The sequence below is a fragment of the Urtica dioica genome, chromosome 7 (assembly GCF_054948205.1).
Source record: "Urtica dioica subsp. dioica isolate 48M chromosome 7, U.dioica_male_clone48M_v1_H2, whole genome shotgun sequence".
NCBI classification, from domain to species: domain Eukaryota; kingdom Viridiplantae; phylum Streptophyta; class Magnoliopsida; order Rosales; family Urticaceae; genus Urtica; species Urtica dioica.
In genome coordinates, this window is record NC_142762.1 from 31,084,307 (window position 1) to 31,107,961 (window position 23,655).

General features: G+C 36.5%; 3 protein-coding genes and 1 pseudogene across 3 annotated transcripts; 3 read left to right on the forward strand and 1 right to left on the reverse strand.

Moving 5' to 3' along the window:
• The first annotated feature begins 1,315 nt into the window (after positions 1-1,315).
• LOC149390790 (two-pore potassium channel 3 pseudogene) lies at positions 1,316-2,122 on the forward strand (annotated as a pseudogene).
• A 5,402-nt stretch (positions 2,123-7,524) lies between these two features.
• On the forward strand, positions 7,525-10,241 carry LOC149390791 (YebC-like protein). Its single transcript, XM_089620640.1, has 7 exons — positions 7,525-7,708; positions 7,808-7,971; positions 8,350-8,411; positions 8,604-8,760; positions 9,402-9,679; positions 9,756-9,876; positions 9,980-10,241. Exons 1-7 carry the CDS (start codon positions 7,624-7,626, stop codon positions 10,070-10,072), a joined length of 960 nt encoding a protein of 319 aa, XP_089476766.1. The 5' UTR covers positions 7,525-7,623; the 3' UTR covers positions 10,073-10,241.
• A 2,525-nt stretch (positions 10,242-12,766) lies between these two features.
• Positions 12,767-15,703, forward strand: LOC149390792 (Ribosomal protein S5 domain 2-like superfamily protein). Its single transcript, XM_089619370.1, has 10 exons — positions 12,767-12,794; positions 12,861-12,935; positions 13,435-13,559; positions 13,809-13,922; positions 14,202-14,302; positions 14,638-14,658; positions 14,850-14,922; positions 15,012-15,079; positions 15,160-15,292; positions 15,397-15,703. The coding sequence occupies exons 3-10, from the start codon at positions 13,454-13,456 to the stop codon at positions 15,495-15,497; spliced, it is 717 nt and encodes a 238-aa protein (XP_089475496.1). The 5' UTR covers positions 12,767-12,794; positions 12,861-12,935; positions 13,435-13,453; the 3' UTR covers positions 15,498-15,703.
• Positions 15,704-16,071: 368 nt separating this feature from the next.
• On the reverse strand, positions 16,072-17,958 carry LOC149390793 (AAA-ATPase At3g28510-like). The gene is made up of 2 exons (XM_089619369.1): positions 17,296-17,958; positions 16,072-17,225 (listed from the first exon to the last, which is right to left on the reverse strand). The coding sequence occupies exons 1-2, from the start codon at positions 17,791-17,793 to the stop codon at positions 16,218-16,220; spliced, it is 1,506 nt and encodes a 501-aa protein (XP_089475495.1). The 5' UTR covers positions 17,794-17,958; the 3' UTR covers positions 16,072-16,217.
• Between the last annotated feature and the right edge of the window lie 5,697 nt (positions 17,959-23,655).

Below are 23,655 nucleotides of genomic sequence, written 5' to 3' on the forward strand. Positions count from 1 at the left end.
AACTACAAAAATTAGAAAATAGAAAACAAAAACTTTTTGAGTTAACTACCAAACAAAACTTTAACTATCGGTGATTGTGTTTATGGAGTCTGAAAATCTTGAGAGTGCGGCTTTGAATTTTGTTTAAGGGTTGAGGATTTCCACAACAAGGTTAGGTTGCAAAGCTAGAGATCGGCGCTCAAACTTAGTTTTGACGTGTTTGGTTTGGTAATTCTAATCATATTCCTTTTAATACTAAATGCTTAATGGCAAGTATGTATATAATAATATCCAAAATAATATCAAGATGTGCGTATTTAGATATTGCTCGACGGATATGCATTAGATTTAGATAAAACCTAAGATAAATTAAAAATAAAGAAATAACATTGAACGGTAAATTTAAGGGCCGACTAAACAACTAGCCAAAACAACACCCCTACTTTAAAATTATAGCCCAACTATTAACATATTTAAGAAAATAGCCAATTTCTCATAGCAACATTCTAATATTCCAATAATACCCTTAGGTTAATATTATTAACTATCATAGTAAATAATATCATCCATAACAAAAAAAAATAGTAAAATCTAATTAACAATAACAAAAACTACAGTAAATCTTATTTGTCGTAACAAGAATAACAGTAAATCTTATTTATCGTAACAAGAACAATAGTAAATATTATTTACCGTAACATGAAAACAACAAATCTTATTTACCGTAACAAGAATAACAGTAATTCTTATTTACCATAACAAGAACAATAGTAAATATTATTTACCGTAATAAGAAAACAACAAATCTTATTTACCGTAACAAGAATAACATTATATCTTATTTACCGTAACAAGAACAATCGTAAATCTTATTTACCGTAACAAAAACAATAGTAAATCTTATTTACCGTAACAAGAACAATAGTAAATCTTATTTACCATAGCAAGAACAAAAGTAAATCTTATTTACCGTAACAAGAACAATAGTAAATCTTATTTACCGTAACAAGAACAATAGTAAATCTTATTTACCATAGCAAGAACAAAAGTAAATCTTATTTACCGTAATAAGAATAACAGTAAATCTTATTTACCGTAGCAAGAACAAAAGTAAATCTTATTTGCCGTAACAAGAATAACAGTAAATCTTATTTACCGTAACAAGAACAATAGTAAATTTTATTTACCGTAACACGAATAATAGTAAATACAATTAACCATAACATTTTCTAGTTAATCTAAAAGGAAAAATATAATATGAGGACTGGGTAATCTAACATTGTCTCATTATGTATTCGATCGCTCTCTGCCACTGAAACACCATCGTTTTGGATTATTTGTTCACAGAGAGAGACAATGGAGAGTGAGCCTCTTCTTCCGTACCTGAGCCCGAGAATACGGACGTCATCGTCGTTACCGTCACAGCTTGTTACTCTGCCCGAGAACGACGAGGTCGTTCTTCCGTTAACGCCGTCAGAGCTCAAACACCGTCTGATATTCGGTCCCTCTTCTTCGTCGAATGACTCGTCGCCGATCGTCGAAGCCCTAGCAGCAACCCTAAACTCGCCGAAACCCTCGTCCTCGTCGCCATCTTCGTCCTCCTTCGACGCCCCGGCGATTTCCATGGACCCGAACCTGTCGTGGCTGAACGACCCGAACTACCCGATCTTCGCCAAGACGAATCTCCACCGCTCCAAGACCGCCCCGGCCATGGCCGTCATCAATGAGCTCGTTTCCGAACAAGCCACCGAGCCGAAGCCCCAATTCACATCGCAGTCGATCGTCAGGCAAGGGTTTCTTCTCTTGATGGTATACCTAGCTTTCGGGAGTCTTGATATACTGGCTCAATAGGCACGATTTCGTGACCAAAGAGACCCACCCTGTCGTCGACGCTCTGTACTTTTGTATCGTCACGATGTGCACGATCGGCTACGGAGACATAACTCCGAACAGCGCGACGACGAAGCTTTTCTCGATTCTCTTCGTCCTGGTTGGGTTCGGCTTCATCGATATACTCCGGGCGGCGAGATCGAGGGCGAGCTCGGGCGGCTCGGGGCGGAGATGGAGAGGCGGGGGTACAGGGCCGATACGACGGGGTGCGCCCTACACGATGAGGACGAGGGGTCGAGGGCGGAGTCTCTGAGGTACCACAGCGAACGGCTGGCGATCGCGTTCGCGATCGTTTCGACGCCGCCGGGGACGCCGATCGTGGTGATGAAGAATCTGAGGGCTTGTTCTTGAAGAATCGTTGTCACTGTGAATGTTAATTTGGAGCTAAAGATATTTTGGGGAATTCTAATTAATTTGGGCTATTTCTCTAATAAAATAATAGTCTGGCTACTATTTTAAACTCCCATTTATAAATCGGCTATATGCTAACAAATCTCAAGTTTCAAGTTCAACTACTGTAACAATATATAGTATAACAATCTATTGTTCAAATATATATTTTAATTACATCTCTAAATATTAACTCCAATCTCTAAATATTAAATACCTCTTACATTAGTCTAACAAGATTGCTTGATTTTGACACTATAACACACAGTGGACCGGTGGTGTTTAACACAAATTAATACTAATGACAGGTACTAGACCAATGATATTCAGCGAAGAAAATGTAAATTTTAATATAATTCATTTCGGAAAGTAGTACGTATAACCCTAAAACTTTCAATTAATTTATGTTTGATTAATTTTATGTGTTGTCGTAGCATGTGCGCTCTAGAATAATGTTAATTTGGTCAGCAAAAATAATTGGCTCCTATTGTACTGGTCCCCAACGCAATTCTCCAATTAGTACTATAATATAACACCGAAAATAGTTTGTTGTTTTCGTATGAAAGCATATCATGTAAGTTAATTTAAATAATAAAACGCGTACGTATTTTCAGAAAACATCATATACCTTTGTCTATAGGCTGTAGCCAATTGGATATTGATGAGGGAAAATGCCTAACTAGCAGATCTTATATTTGATTATTTATTGGGCATAGCCTTATGTTTGTTTCATTTTCACACAAGGCGAATGAAGTCAATGCCACCGTATTTTTTTTTTTTTAAAAAGTCAATGCCACCGTATTTAAACATGTTTTTTTCTTCTTCTAGGCAGACTTTAACATAAGGAAAATAAACAAATAGCGACATGATATTCTCAGCATTATCCGCTGGAAACATCTCATGTGCTTTCTAATTTAATAAAAAGCAAAAAGAGTCTAATATAGTAGGTCTTAAATTAACGGAAGCCGTTTAATGGTTTTAAGTTCAAAATTTATATGATGTTTTATAATTTTACAAGTATCATCATGCTATATACGTAAAATTAAGTCAAATAATAATATTCAACAAAAAAAGTATACGATAGGCATAGACCTTGTATTTTTCTTTGTATTAGACATCTTTGTTAAGTAAATACGATATTGGCTTAAAATTAATATGCAGATATTGCAGCAATAGTCTTGTATGTCCACACCTCTTTATTTAAGTCCCTTACTTCGAGAGATATATGCATCACTGTAATCACCGCATTTGTTCGAAGCGTAAATTACAAAATAGAAGTATTATAGAATCCCTTTAGAAATGAAAAGTTGTTGCTTTAATGGGAATGCGGCTAAAATACAAAAATTAACCGAACCGTGAAACAGATCCACAGTTGAAATCAGGTGTCACATTATCAAAAAAACGAAAATTTTGGTTTGTTTAAAGTGTTTCGGTTTATAAAATTAGATCGATTATCAATTTTGAATATCCAAAAATTCATTCTTTTCAATTCTTTAATCAATTTTAATTATTTTTATTATCGTAATAAATTAGATAATCAGTTTTGAAACCTGATAATCAGTTATGAATTAGATAATCGATTTCAATCGGATTAATTTTTTCTTCTTCTAAATTAGTGAAAATTTTAAGAAAATAAATTGATTTAAACTGGATAATCGATTCTTAAATCAGATAACCGATTTTTTGGATAACTTTTTTTCAAAATTGGATTCCTATTTTAAACCGATTCTCATAATGGATATCAGATTTTAAGATTCAACTTACAAAAATCTTTATAACCAAATTTCAGTTTCAGACCGATTTGGTTCGATTAAAAAACTTTAAAAATAATTTTTTTAGTTTCAAATATTTAAATGAGCTAAAACCGGCTTGAACCGAATTTTTTAAACCCTATCATTAACAAGAATCTACATAACATTGTGAACATGACGAAAGTCAACAATATAAGACGAGGTTGGTTGTGTAAGTCTTCCAATGAAAAAAATGGGTTAACACGCAATCAAATTGGTGACGATCATAACCCTCTTCGGCTAAGGGAAATCTTCATCTCTTACAGATGGATGTGAAGACTAACTTCTTTCACGGTGATCTCGATGAAGAGATCTACATGAAACAACTTTAGGGCTTTGAGGTGAAAAGGAAAGAGGAGCTCGCGTGCAAACTTCAGAAGAATCTGTACAGGCTGAATCAATCGCCAAGATATTGGTACAAAAAATTCAACAATTTTATAACAAATGAAGCAATTACGATGATGATTTGCGGATTGACCTTCGTTCAGGTCGACGTAGTGGTATTATGGGGGCAGGGGCCAGAGCTTCCTAGGCAAAAATTATATTGTAAAAGTTACTAGTTGAGGGTATTTTGGGAATTTCAAATCTGTCTGTTTGTCCCAACGTTTTAAAAATTATATAGTTTGTTAACATTTTTTCTCCCAATTTTAATCATTAGTGAGAATATACACCGACAAGAGTGAACGTAGTTTTTACATTGAAAGTGAACCACTATAAATTTTGTATGATTCGTTTTTTATTTTTATTTTAAGTTAGATTTGGGACTTAAATCTAACATTTTACTATCTTCAATCCAAACGCCGTTTAGACTCACAACCTCCTTCTTTCCAGAGATTTGAATTCATTTAACTGATCGATCATATCATTCATGGAAACCAAGAAAAAACCACTACCATGAAAAATACACTCTTACGCTAGCTAGAGAGGAAAAAAGGACTATTGTGCAAAATTATATTTAACATATGTTGGAATAAAGTGAGAAAATTAGATAATAAAAAGTATTTATTATCTTATGAGCTATTTATTTTAGGCAAAATTTTTAGTTAAATCTTTTCAACGGAATTGAGTAATTACATCGTATTATTATTCTTTGTGAAAGTGGTATAATATCGATTATTAGTTTGTCAAAATCAAAGCAATAATGAATGATAAATTAATACTCTATATATGTCTAAAGAAACACATTTAATTGTATAAACACATTAGTTGTGTATAGGAAGTAAAATGCAAGAGTCCCACATTAGTTGGGCAGTTGAATGTTTATGAAAAATTCGAGCACCTTGCTTGAGCCAAAGACGTTTTCTCGTTCTTCATTCCGTCGAGTCTACATCAATTCCCAAAGGTGGCCCATATTTGTAGATGGTCAATGTCTTAGACAAGTCCAAATCCATCACACACGTTGCGCGTAACTCCGCCATTTGGCTGATTGTTCCGTGCCGGTCTAGGCTTGTTTGTGTTATTTATTTATTTATTTTTATTGCAAAATTCACCTCATAAAATTTTAATTTTGCAAATAACTCTTTAGTTATTTGGAGAATTAAAACAAAATGTATTGTAATTGTGGAAGTTAATGCTACAGTTTTGATTCTATGAAAGAATTCAAACATATATGTATTGCTGAGCATCACGAGGATAAAAATGTTTGTCATTATTGGGCTCTAATGCTATAATTGCCATAATGGCTGAACGATTTTTGTTTTGTAACCACTACCAGGCCCGGCCCAAGGGTGGGACGAGTGGGGCAAAGGCTCAAGGCCCCCACCCAAGGACAGCCCATTTCTGATTTATTTTTTTTTTAAAAAGAGTCCTAACGTAAAAGAGGTTTTATGGAATTGTGGGCTGTGATTTTTAGGGAATAAGCCAATTGGCCATTTATTATATATGGTTGTCACCGGTAAACAATTAAATGCCCAAAGTTGTTGCGATTTTCTTGGTCTTGGATGCTACAACTTTTGCGATTTGAATGGTCTAGAAGTTATAAAATCGATTTTATAGCTAAAAATAGATTTTGACGTTATTTTTTTTATATTTTTTTTACAGTTAAATAGATATTTTATCCTCCTATTTATACTTGTCTAATTCAATTGCTTTTACAATACTCAAAAGTTACAAAAAAAAAAAAAAAAAAAAACGTTCAAGTGGCAAAAAAAAAAAAAAGATCAAGAGAGATTTTTATATTAAAAAAAAGCTCAACTTCTTATTATTACATTTTCAGGTTTACAAGTAGAAGAGATCAAGATATCAAGCTATTTCAATATTTCCGGGTTTTATCTTTCTCTCTTATTATTTTTTATTACTATTTGTTTTCTATTAGTTTTTATATTATAAGTTTTGCTTTTGTGTGTGTTGCGTTTTTTTTAATATCAGCATTTTAGTAATTAGTGTTAGATATGTTGAATATGAAATACTCATCGGGATATGAAAAAATTCAAAAAAAGAAAAGAAAATTAGAAAGCTTTGTTAAATCACAAAAATGAGCAATTGAAAAATCTGTTTTAAGCAATAAAAAAGATCAAGCAAATTCAAGCAAAGAATTGAATGAAGAAATAAATGAAGAAGTATTAGGCGATAGCACTAACCCAAATGTAGAGAATATCCATGAAATTGAGAATACACTAGATGATAATGAAAATCAAGAAACTAATGATGACTTGAGTCGTATTTATGATCCGGAAAGATGGAAAAATTTAGATAACAAGTCAAAAAATTTAGTAATAGAGAAATGTCCAATACGTGAAAGTGATATAATTTTTTCCAAAGATGAAAATTTTAGACACTTTGCAATTTCTCATTATGTAAGAAATTTATCAAATGGAGAGAAACATGATAGGAGATGGTTGGTTTATTCTAAAGATTTCGACAAAGTATATTGTTTTTGTTGCAAACTATTTGGTGTTAAACAATGTATGAGTCAACTAGGAAATGAAGGAACTAGAGATTAGAAACATCTTAGTTACAAGTTGAGGAGTCACGAGACAAGCAATGAACATTTGATTAATATGAGTGCTTGGTTTGATTTTCAAGTGGGGTTGTCTAAGAATAAAACAATTGACAATAAAATGAGGCTTTTAGCTCTCATTCAAACACACTTTCATAAACAAATTCTTTCTACTTTCCTCTTCGAAATTGTTTTGTGTTTTTTTTTGTCATTGGTGTTGGTGTTCTGCCATAAGCTGAGTTCGCCGGAGAAATTTTGTTGGTACAAAACTCTTCTCATTCCGCCGTTGTATCATGTGAGGTAAATTGTTCGTCGATTTTCAACACCCGGAAGAGAACAATATTACTATAAAAAAACCATTGAAGAGACCTCGATGTTTCTCTTCTTTTGTTTATCTGTTTTATCATACTTTTCTTGTTTTTATTTATTTTTCGTCATAGTATTATTTTTTTTATAAATCTCTTTTTAACAAGCTTGTCTACGTATTCTCGCAAAATAAACATTTTTTACCATAGTATTTCTAACAACATAAAACACTTTTCAATTTATTTATTTTTTTTTATAGAAAAAGCCACACAATAAGAAAAGCTAACCAGTCACGTCCGTGCCTTGAAGAAGAAGAAAAAGAAAAAAACAATGAGCGCTTCGTATAGCTCAGTCAGAGGTTTTGGCGGTATTTTCTTTTACAATGTCTGCAACGGCGTTTCCTTCAGGACTCCAAGTAAATTTATATTTCCTTCTTTCGATCGAATAGGGTTTTTATCTTAGTCGTCTATACGTCTCCAATTAAGCTGACTCTGTAGAGGTATATGCGATTCAGAGATTGGCTTACGACACTTACGTACATCTAAGGCTATACCTTCGTCCTCGTATTTATGGGATTCGATTTGCCAAACAAAGTTTAGCGGTGACATTGTTAGACCTATCTGGACTCTCTCTCCTCTCTGCATGGGAAGACGTTCTGAGAAAATCGCTGCGAGAAAGGTTTGAAATATTTTTCTTTCTACAATCTTTTTATTTTATTTTTCATATATATTTTAATTTGACTACGTTGTTACCACCGGAAAATTTTTGGGTTGGTTCACGATGGGAGTGTTAATATGTCTTTTCGTATCACATACTTTGATCGAGTGCTAAGGTCGTATTTGCGCACCACACGTTCGACAAAAGTCCGAACTGATTAAAAAAATTACTTTAAGCAATAAATGGGCTTTTAGGTTCAACTCTTTTGTGTTCCAAATCTACAAACTTGTTGTGGTGATTTTAAAATTCGTTGATGAGGTTCTGGAAATTTCATTGATTGTCTCGAGAATGATTGAGGTATGCATTGATTTCCATTTCTGATTTAAGGGTTTAATGTAGGGAATGAAAAATGCAAAGAGGATGAAGATGTGCTGCAAAATCGGAAAGGAAGTTGTATCTGCGTAAGTTATTGTCCTAATAAGCTTCAATGCCTTCATTATCAAATACCTGAAATGATCTATCAGGTTGATTCAGGTGCTTTCACGAAATATGTTTTTAGTTAAGTTAGAGGATCATGCTATTTTTCTTTTCTTTTCTTTTCTTTTTAGGTGCTTCCTCGCTGTTACTGATCTTCGTTCTTCCAAATAATGCAGTCTGAGGAAAGGCGGTCCCAACCCTGTAACAAACTTAGCCCTCGCCTCAGTACTCGAAAAGGCAAAGCAGCTCGATATACCAAAAGATATCTTGGATAGGAATATCAAGAAAGCATCTGACAAGGACCAAGAAGCTTATATTGAGAAGGTCTACGAGGTAAACGACTATTTATTCTGTGTGATGAGTAGCTGATGCAAACCCTAATTTTGGGTAATTAAACCTCTAATCCAGTCTAAACTACAGTTCCAATATTTTTTTAGGGTAATTAAACTTGTTAATTCAAGTTGAACTATCGATATGACTTGAGATAATTGATCGCCTGAGCTATTTCCTCGTGCTAGATTTGTAAAGTAAATTAAAAACACTTTAAACTAGACTGTCTAAATTAGTTTGCAGGTTTGGTTTGGTTTGGTTTTTTATGCTTATCAGGTCCAACTAGTCCTAGTTTTTCCCAACCATTCCGGACCCGGTCTCAAATATTGAAACTACGGTTTCCCTTTCTATTTTTTATGTTCAGGTTATTGCAGATTTCTGGTACGAGTTATAATAGTTGATTTTTTTGAGATATTTTATCTAGTTAGATTTGTAATATACATCAAACCGGGCCATCTAAAATAGTTTTGATTGGTCTGGTTTTTATTTTTTATTTTTATTTTTGCCATTTTGTGTCAGGTCCAGTTTAGCAGGCCGTTTTCTGGGGGATTTCTAGTTAGATTTGTAAAATACATTAAACTGGACCATCTAAAATAGTCAGGATTGATCTAGTTTTGATCAAATCACCGCTTCTTTTGGCTCAGGTTTACGGCTTTGAGGGAGTTAGTATGGTGGTCGAAGTCCTAACGGATAAAATAACTCGATCTGTGGCAGCCGTGAGACAGGTGGTGAAGGAATGCGGTGGCAAGATGGCGGACTCGGGCTCTGTCACTTTCAAGTTCAGACGCGCTCGAGTCGTCAACGTCAAAGTTTCTGACGTCGATAAGGACGCTCTCCTTTCGGTTGCCCTAGACGCTGGTGCCGAGGATGTTATCGAGCCTAACATGTACGAAGACGATTCCGATGAAGATCTTTCTGAATGGTAAATATACCTCCTCTTTCTCTCTTTGGAAACATAGCTACCGGGATTCATGTAATCACTTTTGATCTTCTTGTAGCTACTACAAAATAGAAACTTCGACTGAGAACTACTCGGAAGTCTTATCGAAACTACGCGAGCAAGGAATAAAATTCGAGCCCGATAACGGTTCTGAGCTTCTGCCAATAAACCCTATTGAGGTATATTTTTTATTCTTTCTTTTCACCTTTTTACTCTAGTAAGGTGTTAGGGTCGTGCGCACGGTTTTGAGTGAACTGAACGAAACTTGGTAACGTGTATCAGGTAAATGATGAAGCTGTGGAGCTGAACAGAGAACTCGTGGAAAGATTACTGGAGCTAGATGATGTTGATGCTGTTTATACCGATCAGAAATGATCTTAGTCTTCTATATCGGTCTATCAAAGCTTGAACTGCGTAAAAATAAGTGGGTTTGAATTTCTGCCTTGTACACATGTGTTGATGTTTTATTTTGATATTATTTTTAACTCAAAATTTAACTGCTACTAGAGAATAATGCAACTGCATTGTGTTTCTTTGAACGTTTTTTTTAACTCGCGTTTCTTTGATAGAGATTAAAAAATATAATCCCCGGAAGGGTAAGCTTTCCTTCAACTTCTAATGCAAGTTTACCATCTGCAAAATTCCAGTTTCTAGAGAAGTTATGATTCATGTAAAACAAGTTTGTGCCAATAAATAAGCTTTTGCTAGCACTGGTATGATTTCTATTATTAAAGGCCTGTGATAAGGTGGAAAAAAAACAGAACCGTTCACGTGTAATTTTAAAATGGGCATTTCTAAAACTTATGACAAGTAAACATTGTCAAAATTTCCTTAAATGGTAATTGTGACTAAATTATGTCACCAAAGATTTATTTTATTTTTTAACACATTACTAAAATCATGTGTTCCTGCTATTCGATCTTGTTATGGGAACTTTGCTTTATCTTTCACGGAACATAATCTCTCTGTTTTGAAAGAGATTACTTTAGTGATTAATTATTGGCTGATTCTTAAAAATTTATGGGATTTGGGCGGGTATATTAGTAGTTTAGAAGAATTTTATCAAAATCAACAAAAAATAAATAAGGACAGAACAATTAGTAAAATTTAGAGTGAAAAAAGTTTGTGTACAATTTTATTCTTGCATTAATTTATTTTTTTACTCGTTCCTTTGCATTTTCCCTCCCACTTCTCATGTTCTCTTTCTCTTAGGGTTTTAAAACTTTATCGGTCGTCTATTTGAATGAAGTTTGAAGTATGTACGTTGTATCATATTATGTGAATGTTTTGATCAAATCTAGAGTTTGTTTGAAGATTTAACGACATATATATCAACAAATAGTATGATTTATATACGTCATCAAATGTGGCTTCGCCAAAGTGTGTGGTGGTGGAGAGTCGTCGGAGTTCGGCTGTGGTGGCTTGCAGGAGGAAGGACCGAAGGAGTTGTGGGATCATTGGAGGAGCTAGTGTGATGGTGGGTTTGAGCTTTCGTCGGTGAATTCACTCATGTGGAGGCAGGGCCGGCCCTGACCTAAGGCGGGCAAGGCTTGTGTCTTTGGGCTCCTAATTGGGTTGGGCAAAAAAAAAAAATATATTTTACACTTTTTGCCTATTTTTAAGAAAATTTACATTTTTTTACCTTAAAAATTTACACTTTTGGCCAATTTTCTAAAAAATTTACATTTTTTAACCTGAAAATTTAAATTTTTATTAATATTATAGGGCCTCAAAATATTGAATCGCCTAGAGCCCCCGGTGAGTTTGAGCCGGCCCTGTGTGGAGGAGCTGAAGTCGCTAATCGAGAAGCATGACATGATGCCTATATGTATCGGAGTGAGAAATTGGCAAGAGACCTCAACGACTGTCGCTCCTACGACGAAGACTCCAAATACGTCCTGGATCTAGCCCGCATTAGGCCGAGCTCATCTCCGCCGACGTTGTACAACTACATTATCAAATGCAATTTTTTGTTTGTCGTTTAAAAAAAAAATTGTTTGAAGGTCTTTACTTAGAAGGGCTTCATACATATTTTCTTTTCACGGAAAAAGACCCTATAAGTATTTACTTTTTCTTTTTCGAAAGAAATTATTTACTTAGAAAATGAAATTTCACTTACTAGACCTTATAATTAGCTAAATTACCTAGTTTGGTTTGATAGTTGCAAATTAAGTTTTTGAAACGTTTTGGCAAAATTATCATTATCTTCATTTTTAAAATATTATTATGCGAAATAGTTAATTGAAATGGATAGATTTGCAAAATAGCCCAGTGCTAGGTATCAATAAATAGTATCAATTTTTTTACAACGTAATTTTAGCTATTTTGTTGACAATTTGAAATTTGTCTTTTTTTATTCATTTTTTCTTAAAAAATTAATTTTTTAAATTTTAGTAGTCAATAAAGTTATGATTATGCCGTAATTCATAAATTTAAACTTTAAAAATATCTATAAAATAGGCAACATGGACCAGTATCATAAAATGAAAGAAAAAATTGTACAAAATAGCTATTTAAAACCTATTGATTAACAAAATAGCCAATGTTTCAACTTTTCAACAAAGTAGCCAAATTTACCCTTTAAAAAAAAATTGACAGCAAAGATTAAATTTTTTTACGATTATTATAAACAATTTATCACTTTCAAAAAAATTAATCTTGGGTTCAATTTTTTTTTTTGAAACCAACTTATTGCACATTTTGGCTATTTCACTAAACTAAGACAAATCTTAGATATTTTGCAAATTCATAACTTTACATTGACTATTTAGCTATTTCACCAAATTCGATAAAACTTAATAAATTTTTCGATAATAATTACGAATAATAAATCAATTAACAATAAAAGAGATGGATTTTGTCCGAAATAAATTTGTTAAAATAAAAAATATCAGATTTTAATTTTTTGTCTGTAAGTGGATTTTGGAGGTGATTATTAATTTTTTTTTAAGTGGAAATGAATATAGTAAGAGAGAAAATATAAAAGAGATGGATGGTAAAAATATAGTCGAAAATGTAAAAATTAAAGTTTTGGAAGAAAATGATAAAATCCAGTAATGTTGTACTACTATGCAACAAGGCTAACCGAATAATTAAGGTAAGCTTGAGGTTTAGAAAGTGAAATTTCCACTCAGAAAACCTCTCAAACTCTCTCATCTCGCAGAGTTATCGCCGCTCTCACCAACGTCGGGCCTCATTCACGAGCACTTCAACCAAACGCCATCAGCAACGAGCTAAGGTGAGCGAGTATGAATTTTTATTCAGGGTTATATATATATATACATATATATATATATATATATATATATATATATATATATATATAATATGTATATATGCAACGTCGCTGCCACAGACTCCCCGTAGTCAATCGTTCTGTTGTTATCTGATACAGGTTTCTAAGGAATTACTCTATTTCCCTTTCCGGTTCATTTTTATTTTACCATCATGTAGACTTTCTTTAGAAGAAAATGCGATTATGTGTTATTTTATGAAATGTTTTCCAGAAATTCATTTTTAAGTCAGAAATTACGGCTTGCATAAACTCGTAAATTTCAGATTTTAGGGCCCTTGACTTGTGAAATTGATTCAGAAAAAACTACTGAACCTGTTAAAAACCACCGAATTTCGATAGTGGAAAAATCCCCGGAACGTGGCTGTGTACACCCATACTTTCCTCTCTATCTCTGCCTCCATCTGGAACAAATTAAAAACCCTAGTTCTTGAACTTCCTGCAGTTTTGGAAGACTAAATACCATGGAGATCGACAGAATCGACGGTCGAACGCCAAACCAGCTCAGACCACTGGCTTGCTCTCGCAATGTCCTCAACCGAGCCCATGGCTCTGCCAACTGGTCCCAAGGTTTCTTCTTTATCTTTATTACGCATATAGGTTTGATTTTTATTATACTTTCCATTTTACGCTCTTTTTTTTTTTTTTTTTTTTTTTTTTTTTTTTTTTCTGGTTGTGTTATTCGACAAATACTTTGAACTTGTATTCCGTTTCTCCTAATGCTTGATGGGTCCTGTTTGTATATATTGGAAAGCTTGCTAGCCGTTCATGTTATCTTTTTTTTTTTGTTATTTAACTTTATACTTTACTATTGTGTAGGAGATACCAAAGTTCTTGCAGCGGTTTATGGACCAAAAGCAGGGGTGAAGAAGAATGAGAACCCCGAGAAGGCTTGCATTGAAGTTATTTGGAAACCCAAAACTGGGCAGAGTGGTTAGTTATTTTCCATGTCCAAAACTCTTTACCGGATGACGTTGATAAAAGCTGAACTTTTTTATTCTCTAGTTCAGTATATTTCTGCTTTTAAGTGTTGAATAGAAGCACAAACGGGATTTTATTTTTCGTATAGAAACTTTATGAGATAATTAAGTTCAGCAGATTTTAGTCAAAACTTTTCAATTTTCTGTCATCTTAGTAGTTTTTTTTTTCCCCACTATGGATGACCATTTCGGCCGGATTGTATATGAATTTGCCTCTTCATATCCTTATCAGGTAAAACCGAAAAAGAATACGAGATGATTTTGAAGAGGACATTGCAAAGCATCTGCATTTTGACTGTCAATCCAAATACAACGACATCAGTTATTGTACAAGTAAGTGTGTTACAGGGGACTCAAAATTACATAGTTTGTTTGATGTAACATGTGGATATGTTTATATCAGTTCTTTATGTTCTAGATTTTGAGCAGTCAAGCAATAACTAAATTGATATCCGATGAGTTAAGTGAAAAGTTTCTGCTGGTGAAGTCAGATCAGTGGTCCCATGGGCATTTTCTAAATCCCGACCATGTGTTACAAATAGAATTATCAATCTAATGTCTCAACGTATATACCTGAAAATGGATTTGTATATAAGCTTTTCGCTGCAGTGATTTATGTAGCTATTTAAAAAATGCGGAGAACTTAATAGTCTCCATTTCTACTGCAGGTTGTTAACGATGATGGTGCTGTATCCTTAAACATTAATCTTCTCGATCAGCATTGTGGCTTTCGTACTCTGGATATAAAGGCACGATCGATATAATATTTTTCCATATAGCCGAGCAATATAGTCCAATGGTTTTTATGTGGAAGTTGTTCCCTTTATTTATTTATATTTTTAAATTATTATGAGACTACCTTGACCTAATCCTCGTATAGCTTTTACCTTGTGCCATAAATGCTGCATGCGCAGCTCTTGTAGATGCTGGGATTCCTCTCAAACATCTTGCCGGTAAATTTACCTAATGTTCATTAGTTATTTAACATCATTAATTTTCCGATTGTTCCTTGAATTTCTCTCTGATCATGATTTTTGAACAGTTTCAATTTGCTGCGGTCTGGTGGAAAGTGGGTATGTAATCTTGGACCCCACCAAACAAGAAGAGCAGGTAAATCTGTTTATAATTTTCGGTTTTCCGTATATGTAGCTTCTTCTTCTGATACCGTCTCTATTTTGAAATGGAAACAGAGAATGAAGGCCTTTGCGTATCTCGTGTTCCCAAACTCGGCTCTCTCGATCGTCCCAAAAGAATCTTCACGAGTCGAAGGCGAGTCAACGGAACAAGGGGTCATCACGTCTGTCACCCAGGGTGCTATGGCAGGTAGAGCTCTTATAAACTCTCGCACGCCATTTTTCTGTTCTCTTTACTACTTTTTAAAATCTGAAACCCGGTACTTATATTATTTTTGCCTTTCCTTGTTCAAGTGAGCGATTACTTTCACTGCCTAGAACGAGGACGCGCTGCAAGTGAAAAGATGTCTGATTTCCTCAGAAGAAGCCTGCAACCCCACCTCCCCGGCCGCTGATCGTGAATAAATATCACCTTTGACAAACTTGACAAAATCGAGGTGCCGTATCTTCCGCGCCCAAGAATCTGGCAAAGAAACAGTTTTGTAGTGTAGTAACATTTAGGATTTTGGCTGGTTGTTTCCGTACACGATTGTGGGTATATTAAAAAAAACTTTGCGTTATTGACATACAATTTTTTCTATTAAGTTATAATTGGTCCCTCCTTAAGCATTTGGAGCTTTGTTTGTCGTTTTGATTGAGCTGTCAGTCCCATGAAAAACGAAATTGGGATTTTCAGACGCGTTTATAAATGTAGATGAGAATCCCAGTTCCGTTTTAAGCCAGGAATCGGTATCTCGATTTCCTTATTTAAAAAAAGTAAAACAAATTATTCTCTTGTATTGGCATGTTGCAAAACACCATCATCCACTGGTTTGAGGTTCACTGCATGGCAGCGGCCAGTGGAGAATATTATGCGCACTATTTTCTGCTTTGATTTGATGAGGTTTTCATTCATTTTACATTTTTGTATGTCACCAAGGCCCAAGATTTGTTGAGCAAGCTCTGCCTTCTGGTATGATCGGCTTTTTCCATAATATTTTCTCGGCTTTTTCCATAATATTTTCTCGGCTTTCCTTGTGCCTGATCTTAATTCGAGTACCAGCACTATATTAATACCATACACAAACATTTTACATAATAACATAATAGCCTCTAAAGCAGGAAACAGGAACTAGTCAACCGTGTATCTCGCCGTTCTTCATTTCTTCTTCCGCTTCTTCATTAGCTATCATCTTAGTCCGAGCCAATTCCTTTGCCTTCTCAAGAGCCCGAACCAAGTTCGAAAGACACCTCTCCGGCGGGTCCCGAGGCGACCGTGGCAGGAGACTCTCCCCGACGTCGGCCGGCGTGATCTCGACTTCTCGAATCAGCCCCTCGATCTCGCCGAATGTATCGTGAGACTCGACTCCGAGATAGTTTTTGGCGAGAACCTTGAAGCCCTCGAAAGTGCAGTAGGAGAGCTCGATGTGCTTGTCCATTCGACCGCTCCGTATCAAAGCCGGGTCGAGCTTCTCGACGTGGTTTGTCGTGAACACGATCAACCTCTCTCCCCCGCAAGCCGACCAAATCCCATCGATCACGTTGAGAAGCCCCGAGAGAGTCACTCCGCTCGCTTTTTTCTCTTCACCCTCGCTCTTGCTCTCCGGTTTCTTCGCGCGCTGAGCAGTGAGGTCGAGAGAGCAGTCGATGTCCTCGACGACGACGACGGACTTGCTGGCCGTGTCGATGAGTAGCTGGCGGAGCTCGGTGTTGTCCCTAACAGCGGTGAGCTCGAGATCGTACACGTCATAGTTCAGGAGGTTCGCCATGGCGGCGACCATGGTGGATTTCCCGGTCCCGGGCGGCCCGTAGAGGAGGTAACCCCTCTTCCAAGCCTTCCCGGCCCTCTCGTAGAACTCCCTGTTCCCGGCGAAACCCAGAAGATCCTCCGCGATATCGTCACGGACCGCCGGCTCTAACGCCATGTTCTCGAGCCTCGCCGGGTGCTCGAACGCCACGTGGCTCCACCTCGAGCTCACCGCCCCCATCGCCTTGCTGGCGCCTCCGGCGACGTTGGTGTAGAGCTTCCTCCCCCGCTTCTCCGCCCGGGCCTCCTTCCCTCCCCGCACCACGTGCTTCAGGTACTCCCCGGTCGCCATCCCGCGGTGCCTCCGGTGGAACCTCACCACGTAGAACCTCTGCCCCTGCACCGAAAAACACGAAATTAAGAATAGAAAAAGAAAAAGAAAGGGTTATTTAGAATTAGGCGCTTGCCCGCTCGTGATACGGAGTGTTACGGGACTCGTGGGTCCGGTTGAGAGTCCAGACGAATTTGACGCCGAGGAAGACGTCGGTGATCTCCTGGCGGTCGGCCATGCTGAGGAGGAGGTCGGAGTCGGGGGACTCCATCTCGGCTCGGAGGCGCTTGGAGTCGTGGGTGGCTATGGAGGCGAGGTAGGCCTCGACGAGGGCGTAGGCCTCGCCGCGCTTGAACCGCTCGGCGCACGCCTCGTGGAAGGAGACGGTGACTTCTCGGTCCAGGTAGTCCCTGATTGAGCGCTTGAGCTTGCTCACGAGGCCTCGCACCTCGTGCGGGCTGTACTGGCACACTATCGCCCACGCAAACATCACGCTCGCCACCGTCGTGCTCATCGTTGCCCACGCGTCCGGAGAAACTAGGCTTCGTTGACTTGCCTTTTTGTCTTTGACGCGGCTTAGCATTGCCTGGAAAAGAGACAGCGCTGAGAAGTTCATCGTCAGACCACGATCCATGAAGCTTGGTCGCTCTGGTTGCTAGTCTCACGGTTTATGGGTTGGTCTGTTGACTTAAAAGTCTTCAAAATTCATTCTGGAGTAGTTGAGTAATGCTTTGGCTTTTGATGGGCGAGGAAAAAGCTACGATGTTTGTAAAGCGATGACATATGTCTTTTGTCTTTGCTTATAATGTTTGTCGTGGTTATTAAATTTCCATGGAAATTTCTGTACGTATTCAGTCGACGAATTAGGTCAATCCTTTTAGCCTTTTCTGCGCGTGCATTATGATAATAACCATGCCTTTATTTATTTATATTTTTGCAGTAGGAGTCATTTTATTTTATCAAACAGTTGGAGTCATTGAATCACAAGCATTAGGCTTTTAATTAAAAAAAATTGAAATTGGGATACTCACAATCCAATAACATTAGTGGTGGCGTCGATGCAATTGAAGAAGGTGGTGTAGAACATTGTTAAGGGGGTGGTTCTCGACGCAATTTTTGTGTCACCAGTGTCGATATTGGTTGTGATATCGGAGTCGAGATTGGTGGAAAAAAAATTGTGTCACCGCTCTTCTAGAATGACTGCATTGAAATTTTTGTTTTGTCAACAACTTATGTTTCTTAGGCATCTGCTTTTTTTGAGGTAGATCTTGCATAGTTGTGTTCGTGTCTTCAATTTTGGGGGTCTTTAAATAAAAGAGCATTGATGTCAAAACTATCGATACAATAGCCCTTATGTGCTCGAGTTTTGGAAACGAAAAGGTAAGACAACTTGTTTATTACGTATATATCAGGTTGTTGAAATTCATATGTCGAATAGAGAGTATTGGTTCCTTTGTGGCATGGTCTTAGTTTGGTAAAACTCTGTGTTCTAAGTTGTTCAAGACGATGACGCAACTACTTGTTCAAGACCTGCGCTGTACAAAATAAGTGGCAGTCTGCGCGAACTGAACTAAAAATAAAATATTTTTAGTTTCAATTTTTATGGAGATACGATCGGATTTGGTTTCCTGATCGATTTAATGGTTAGGATGACTCTTTTACCTGGATTATATTGTTTTGGGACCGCTATATCACGTAGCAAGTGGTATGAGTGTGAACATGCAAAGAACAAATCAGTCTTTATAACCAGTTTTATTGCTTATGGTGTATTTCAATATTTTTTTGAACCTTCCAAACCATGATCTTGTCCTTCGTAGAGGGGAGACACGTGTTATGGAACTAACTATGTGGTTGTTGATCAGGAAGTCTCAGATCTGATGAGAGTTCATATTGCAGTTCACTGGAGATCGGAGGAGACGGTTGTTTGAGAGGGAGTCTGCAAACTTGAGTGCTTGTACTGATTATTATAGTGAATTACTTTTCACTACCGGACGTATTAGTCCTCCTGAGTAAGTGCTTTATCACCAAACATGGTTACAATTTCGTGTGTCCTTTTATTGCATTCTGTTTATCTGCTTGTTTGATTACTTGCTTAATTATTATCGCACTAGTAGATAGTTGTTCAACAAGTTGTTCAAACCGATATAGTTGAACAACCTTCTCAATACACGTTTAGTAATTTCAGAGAGGAAGAAAAAAATAAGTATAATGAAAGGACAATATTGAGTGAATCTTTAGGTCTATTTGGGGCAGCGTTCAAACTTGTCATTTCATTCAAATTGTCTCTATTCAAAATGACAGCGGAAGTGGCCATTCAAACTGAAATTTCAAATGAGTGTTCAAGAATTTTATGAAAAAAGGCAATTCAAACAGGAAATAAAATAATCCACGTTCGGAAACAACCATTTAAACAGTATAAAATGTATTCATATTCACAATTCTTAAGAATTTTATCAATATCACTATTTTCAAGAAAAATATAAACATACCTAGTTTTCTTGTTTTCTTATAAGACAGAAATATAAAAAAATAAATGATCATACATAAAACTTAATTAATATATCATAAAAATCGTAAAACCTTTAAATGTTTAGAGATCTAATATATATATATATATATATATATATATATATATATATATATATATATATATATATATATGGATTAATGACATTTTTGGTCCCTCGTCTTTGACCACTTTAACATGTTGAACATTCGTTAAAAAAAACTACCATTTTGATCCTACCATTTTGATCCTTTATGATAATCAAATTTTCAATTATAATCCTTCTGTTATTTTTAGTGTCAAAATAGACAGAAAATGCTTACGTGTCGAATAAAAAGAGTAAAGTTATTAAAATGCCCTTCTCATACGCAGAGTTATTATAATCCTTCTATTTTTTTTTTATTTAAAATAGAGAATTTCCATTTGCTAATCAAGAGCAAGTCAAGAGACGAGCGAGCGAGAGAGTTCTCATTCTCAAACCGAGCGATCTGTTTGGTTGCCCAGAATCTCCGATCGACCGATATCGGAGAAGATGGCGATTCTGTACGGGCTGGTGGCGAGTGGCTTCATGGCGATATCGGAGAACGAGAAGACCGATCGACCGATATCGGAGAAGATGGTGATATCGGAGAAATTCTCTATTTGGTCACGCAATCTCTCTTCTCCTCCATAATCTTCATCGGCTTCGAATGACGGCCATCCATAGACGACTTGCTCGGATCCAACGGCTGAGAATGCATCGAGTGAGGGACGTGTCTTTGCTCGAACCCCCAAGAGTGGACTGTGCACGAAGAAGAAGAAGAAGAAATTGAAGAGTTCACACCAGCGAAACCCATTAAAGCCTCGTGGTTTGACCAGAGCTTGGACAGGTCAACCGGGTACCAGAACAGAGGGTTGACCGGCTTTGACCCACTGGATTGACTCAGCCTGAGTTCTAACCTCTTCGAGCTCGCTTCGTAGTCGATCCAAGCGAAGGTCTTGTTGTTCCCTCTTCTCAAGGTCAAATCCACGGTCGAAGCGTTTCTAGCTTTGTTTGACTTTGACTCCAAACCAACGGCTTCGATCCCAGCGTGGATTCTCATTAACCCATCGTCATTAGAACCGTGTAAAGTCCCGAACTTTACTGTCAAAATCTTATCTTTCCCATGGCTGCGAAACTCGGTGAGATTGAAATCGCTTGGAAGCAAAAGAAAGGCCAAACCTTGCGAAACTCGGTGATGATTATCGCTACTGGTTGAGAGCGAAGAAAGGCCAAAAGAAATCACAATTGATGGTCAAGGTTGAGAGCGAAGCCCTAGAAATCCCCAAAAGCTGGTCCTTCTTCTTCTTCTCACTGGTGGCGTAGAGCTCCACGACCAGCTCGGCGATGGTGAAAGAGTTTAGAGTGTGCTCGTCGACGATGAACACGAACTTGTCGTTCCACTTCGGGTTGGTGGATTTGGAGTGCGCTAGACCTGAACTTCTGGTTAGTGTTTATCGAAACGACGGAGTAGATGTTGACATCCCCGGCGGCGATTCCCTTTGGCGGGTTGAGATCGAAGGCCGAGATCAGGTCGATCTCGAGGCGAGGGAGGTCTGTGTCGAGGCATGGGTCCGAAGCCGGCGGCGAGAACTGCTCTGATCGGAAGGCAGTGCTCTGTTTTCCAATTCACGATTGTCTACATTATCTATTTGCAGAAGCTGAGAAAAGCAGTATAGATGGAGTACTTGACAGGAAGAGATTTTCTGTTCTGTAATTTGTGTGTCCCTTGATGCTCTCTCTCTTTCCCGGTGTCTTTTTCTCGGCGGTGGTCCTTGGTGGCTCGCGGCGGCCGTTTTCCCTCAGCCACGGCGCGCGCTCGAGATGGGTTTCGGGTCTCGGTGACGCGCGTTCTGATACCGAAGACGCTGAGGATCGACGACCCGGCCGAGGCGGCGAAGAGCTCGATTTGGGCCACGCTCGGGATCAGGAACGCAAATCCCGCGGCCATGTCGACGGAGAACGCGAGAGAGAGAAGAAGAAAGTAGAAGATATTTTTCTTTTTCTTAACTATTATTTTGTATTTATTTATTTTAATTGTAATATGATTTGTTTTTTTAATTTGTTTTTTTAATTTATTATTAAATTACGATTTTTTCCTCATTTAAAAAGCTCATGATAAGCCACGTCAGCAAATTTCGTCAAAATAGACGATTAATTAGACAGAAAGACCAAACGTGATTTTCTCACATTCATCATGTATCGTTTCTATAGCTTTTTTCGCCGAAGGACCAACTTGTTACACACGACATAGTTCAGGGACTAAAAATGTCATTAATTCTATATATATACATACATATTTATAATAATTAATATATTTTATTGGTAAAAGTTATAAAATCAAGGGCAGTGTAGCAAAATAGTCAAAATGAAACAATGAAATTTGTTTTTAACCTACGTTTCACAACTTTTAGGGAAATAGCCAACAGGTTTATGTGGCAATAATTAAGGTTTGATTTGCCCTTATTTAATAACAAATTCGTCATTTTCTCTCTCCTACTTTTTTTTTTTTTTTTTTTTTTTTTTTTTTTTTTTACATAAAAACTTCGAAAAACCATATCTATCTCATATGAACTCGAAATTGAGTGATTCCAAATCCTACGGATTTGTGACGCCCAGATCTTCAAAAATAGATCCATTGTGTTTGATGAAAAATCATGTTTAATACCATAGATGTAGAAAAATAACATTACTACCTTAAATATGGAAATAACTGAAATTTTTTGAAATTATCAAAAAAATAAATGGAAACGTAAATATGATGCATTAAACATAATTTTTTATCAAACAAAATGAGTCTATTTTTGAAGATCTCGACACCACAAATTTGTAGGATATGAAATCACTCAATTTCGAGTTCGTATGGGAAAGATACGAATTTTTTATGTTTTGATGCAAAAAAATTATATGAAAAATTAGGAGAGAGAAAGTGACCTAATCCCTAAAACTTGTCAAACACAGGCTAGATTCAAAATCACATATTTAAAGTGACCTAGTTAGTTACAAATCTTTAAAATCAACATGTATTGATGATATTTAATTAAACTAGAAATCCTAACTTTTTTACTTATTGATAAAAGAAGATGATTTTTTTTTTTCATTAACTACTACGATTAATAATAAATTTATAAAAATCTATAGTTCTTCAGCTTAAATTAAAATTGAATATTTACATGTAATTCATTTATATTCATATGAACAAATATATAATAAACTAATATATTTGAAATGTTGGACATTATAAATGAGTTTAATTCACCAATCTACTAGAATTAAAAATAACTATCAAAATTTCATTTAAGTCCACTTTTATTGACTTGAATGATTTTTAATTTTTTTTTGCTTAAAAACACATAAAATCACTTAACAAATTTATTTTATTGATAGTGACACATTAATGTTATGCCAAACACCTTATTTGTATTGATAAGTGAGTGGGTGTGTACTAGTGTGTGTATTGTCAAAAAAATGACCGTTGAATCCATTTTATTTCTAATGGCCAAACTGTGGCTTTTTTTGCTGTCTTAAAAATGTAGTTAATAAGATACTTGGATCCGTCTACTGGTTTGGGCTCAGGGTTTGGTGGGGTCATTAGGGATTGTTCAGGCCAAGTTCACAGCGCCTTCAGCAGCTCGGTCGAGAATATTTATGATCTTTTTGTGGCTGAATGCATGGCGATACGTGTTGGATTAATTTTTGCACAATACTACAGATTCTCTGTCAATCGTCTCCGTCATCGACACTGATGGCCTCTAGTCCGTCAATGCCATCAATAGAAGCTCTCCCCCGATCTCAGTCAGCCCGCTCGTCCACAGACGCTCCTCCTCGAAGTAGGCGGTGGTACTTGCAACTACACTGCCAGTGAGGGGAACACAGCTGCCCACACGCTTGCCTGAGAATCGTTTAATTATCATACCAATATAACTTGGTTTTCTGAAATCCCTTCTTGTAATCATCATATTGTAATCACC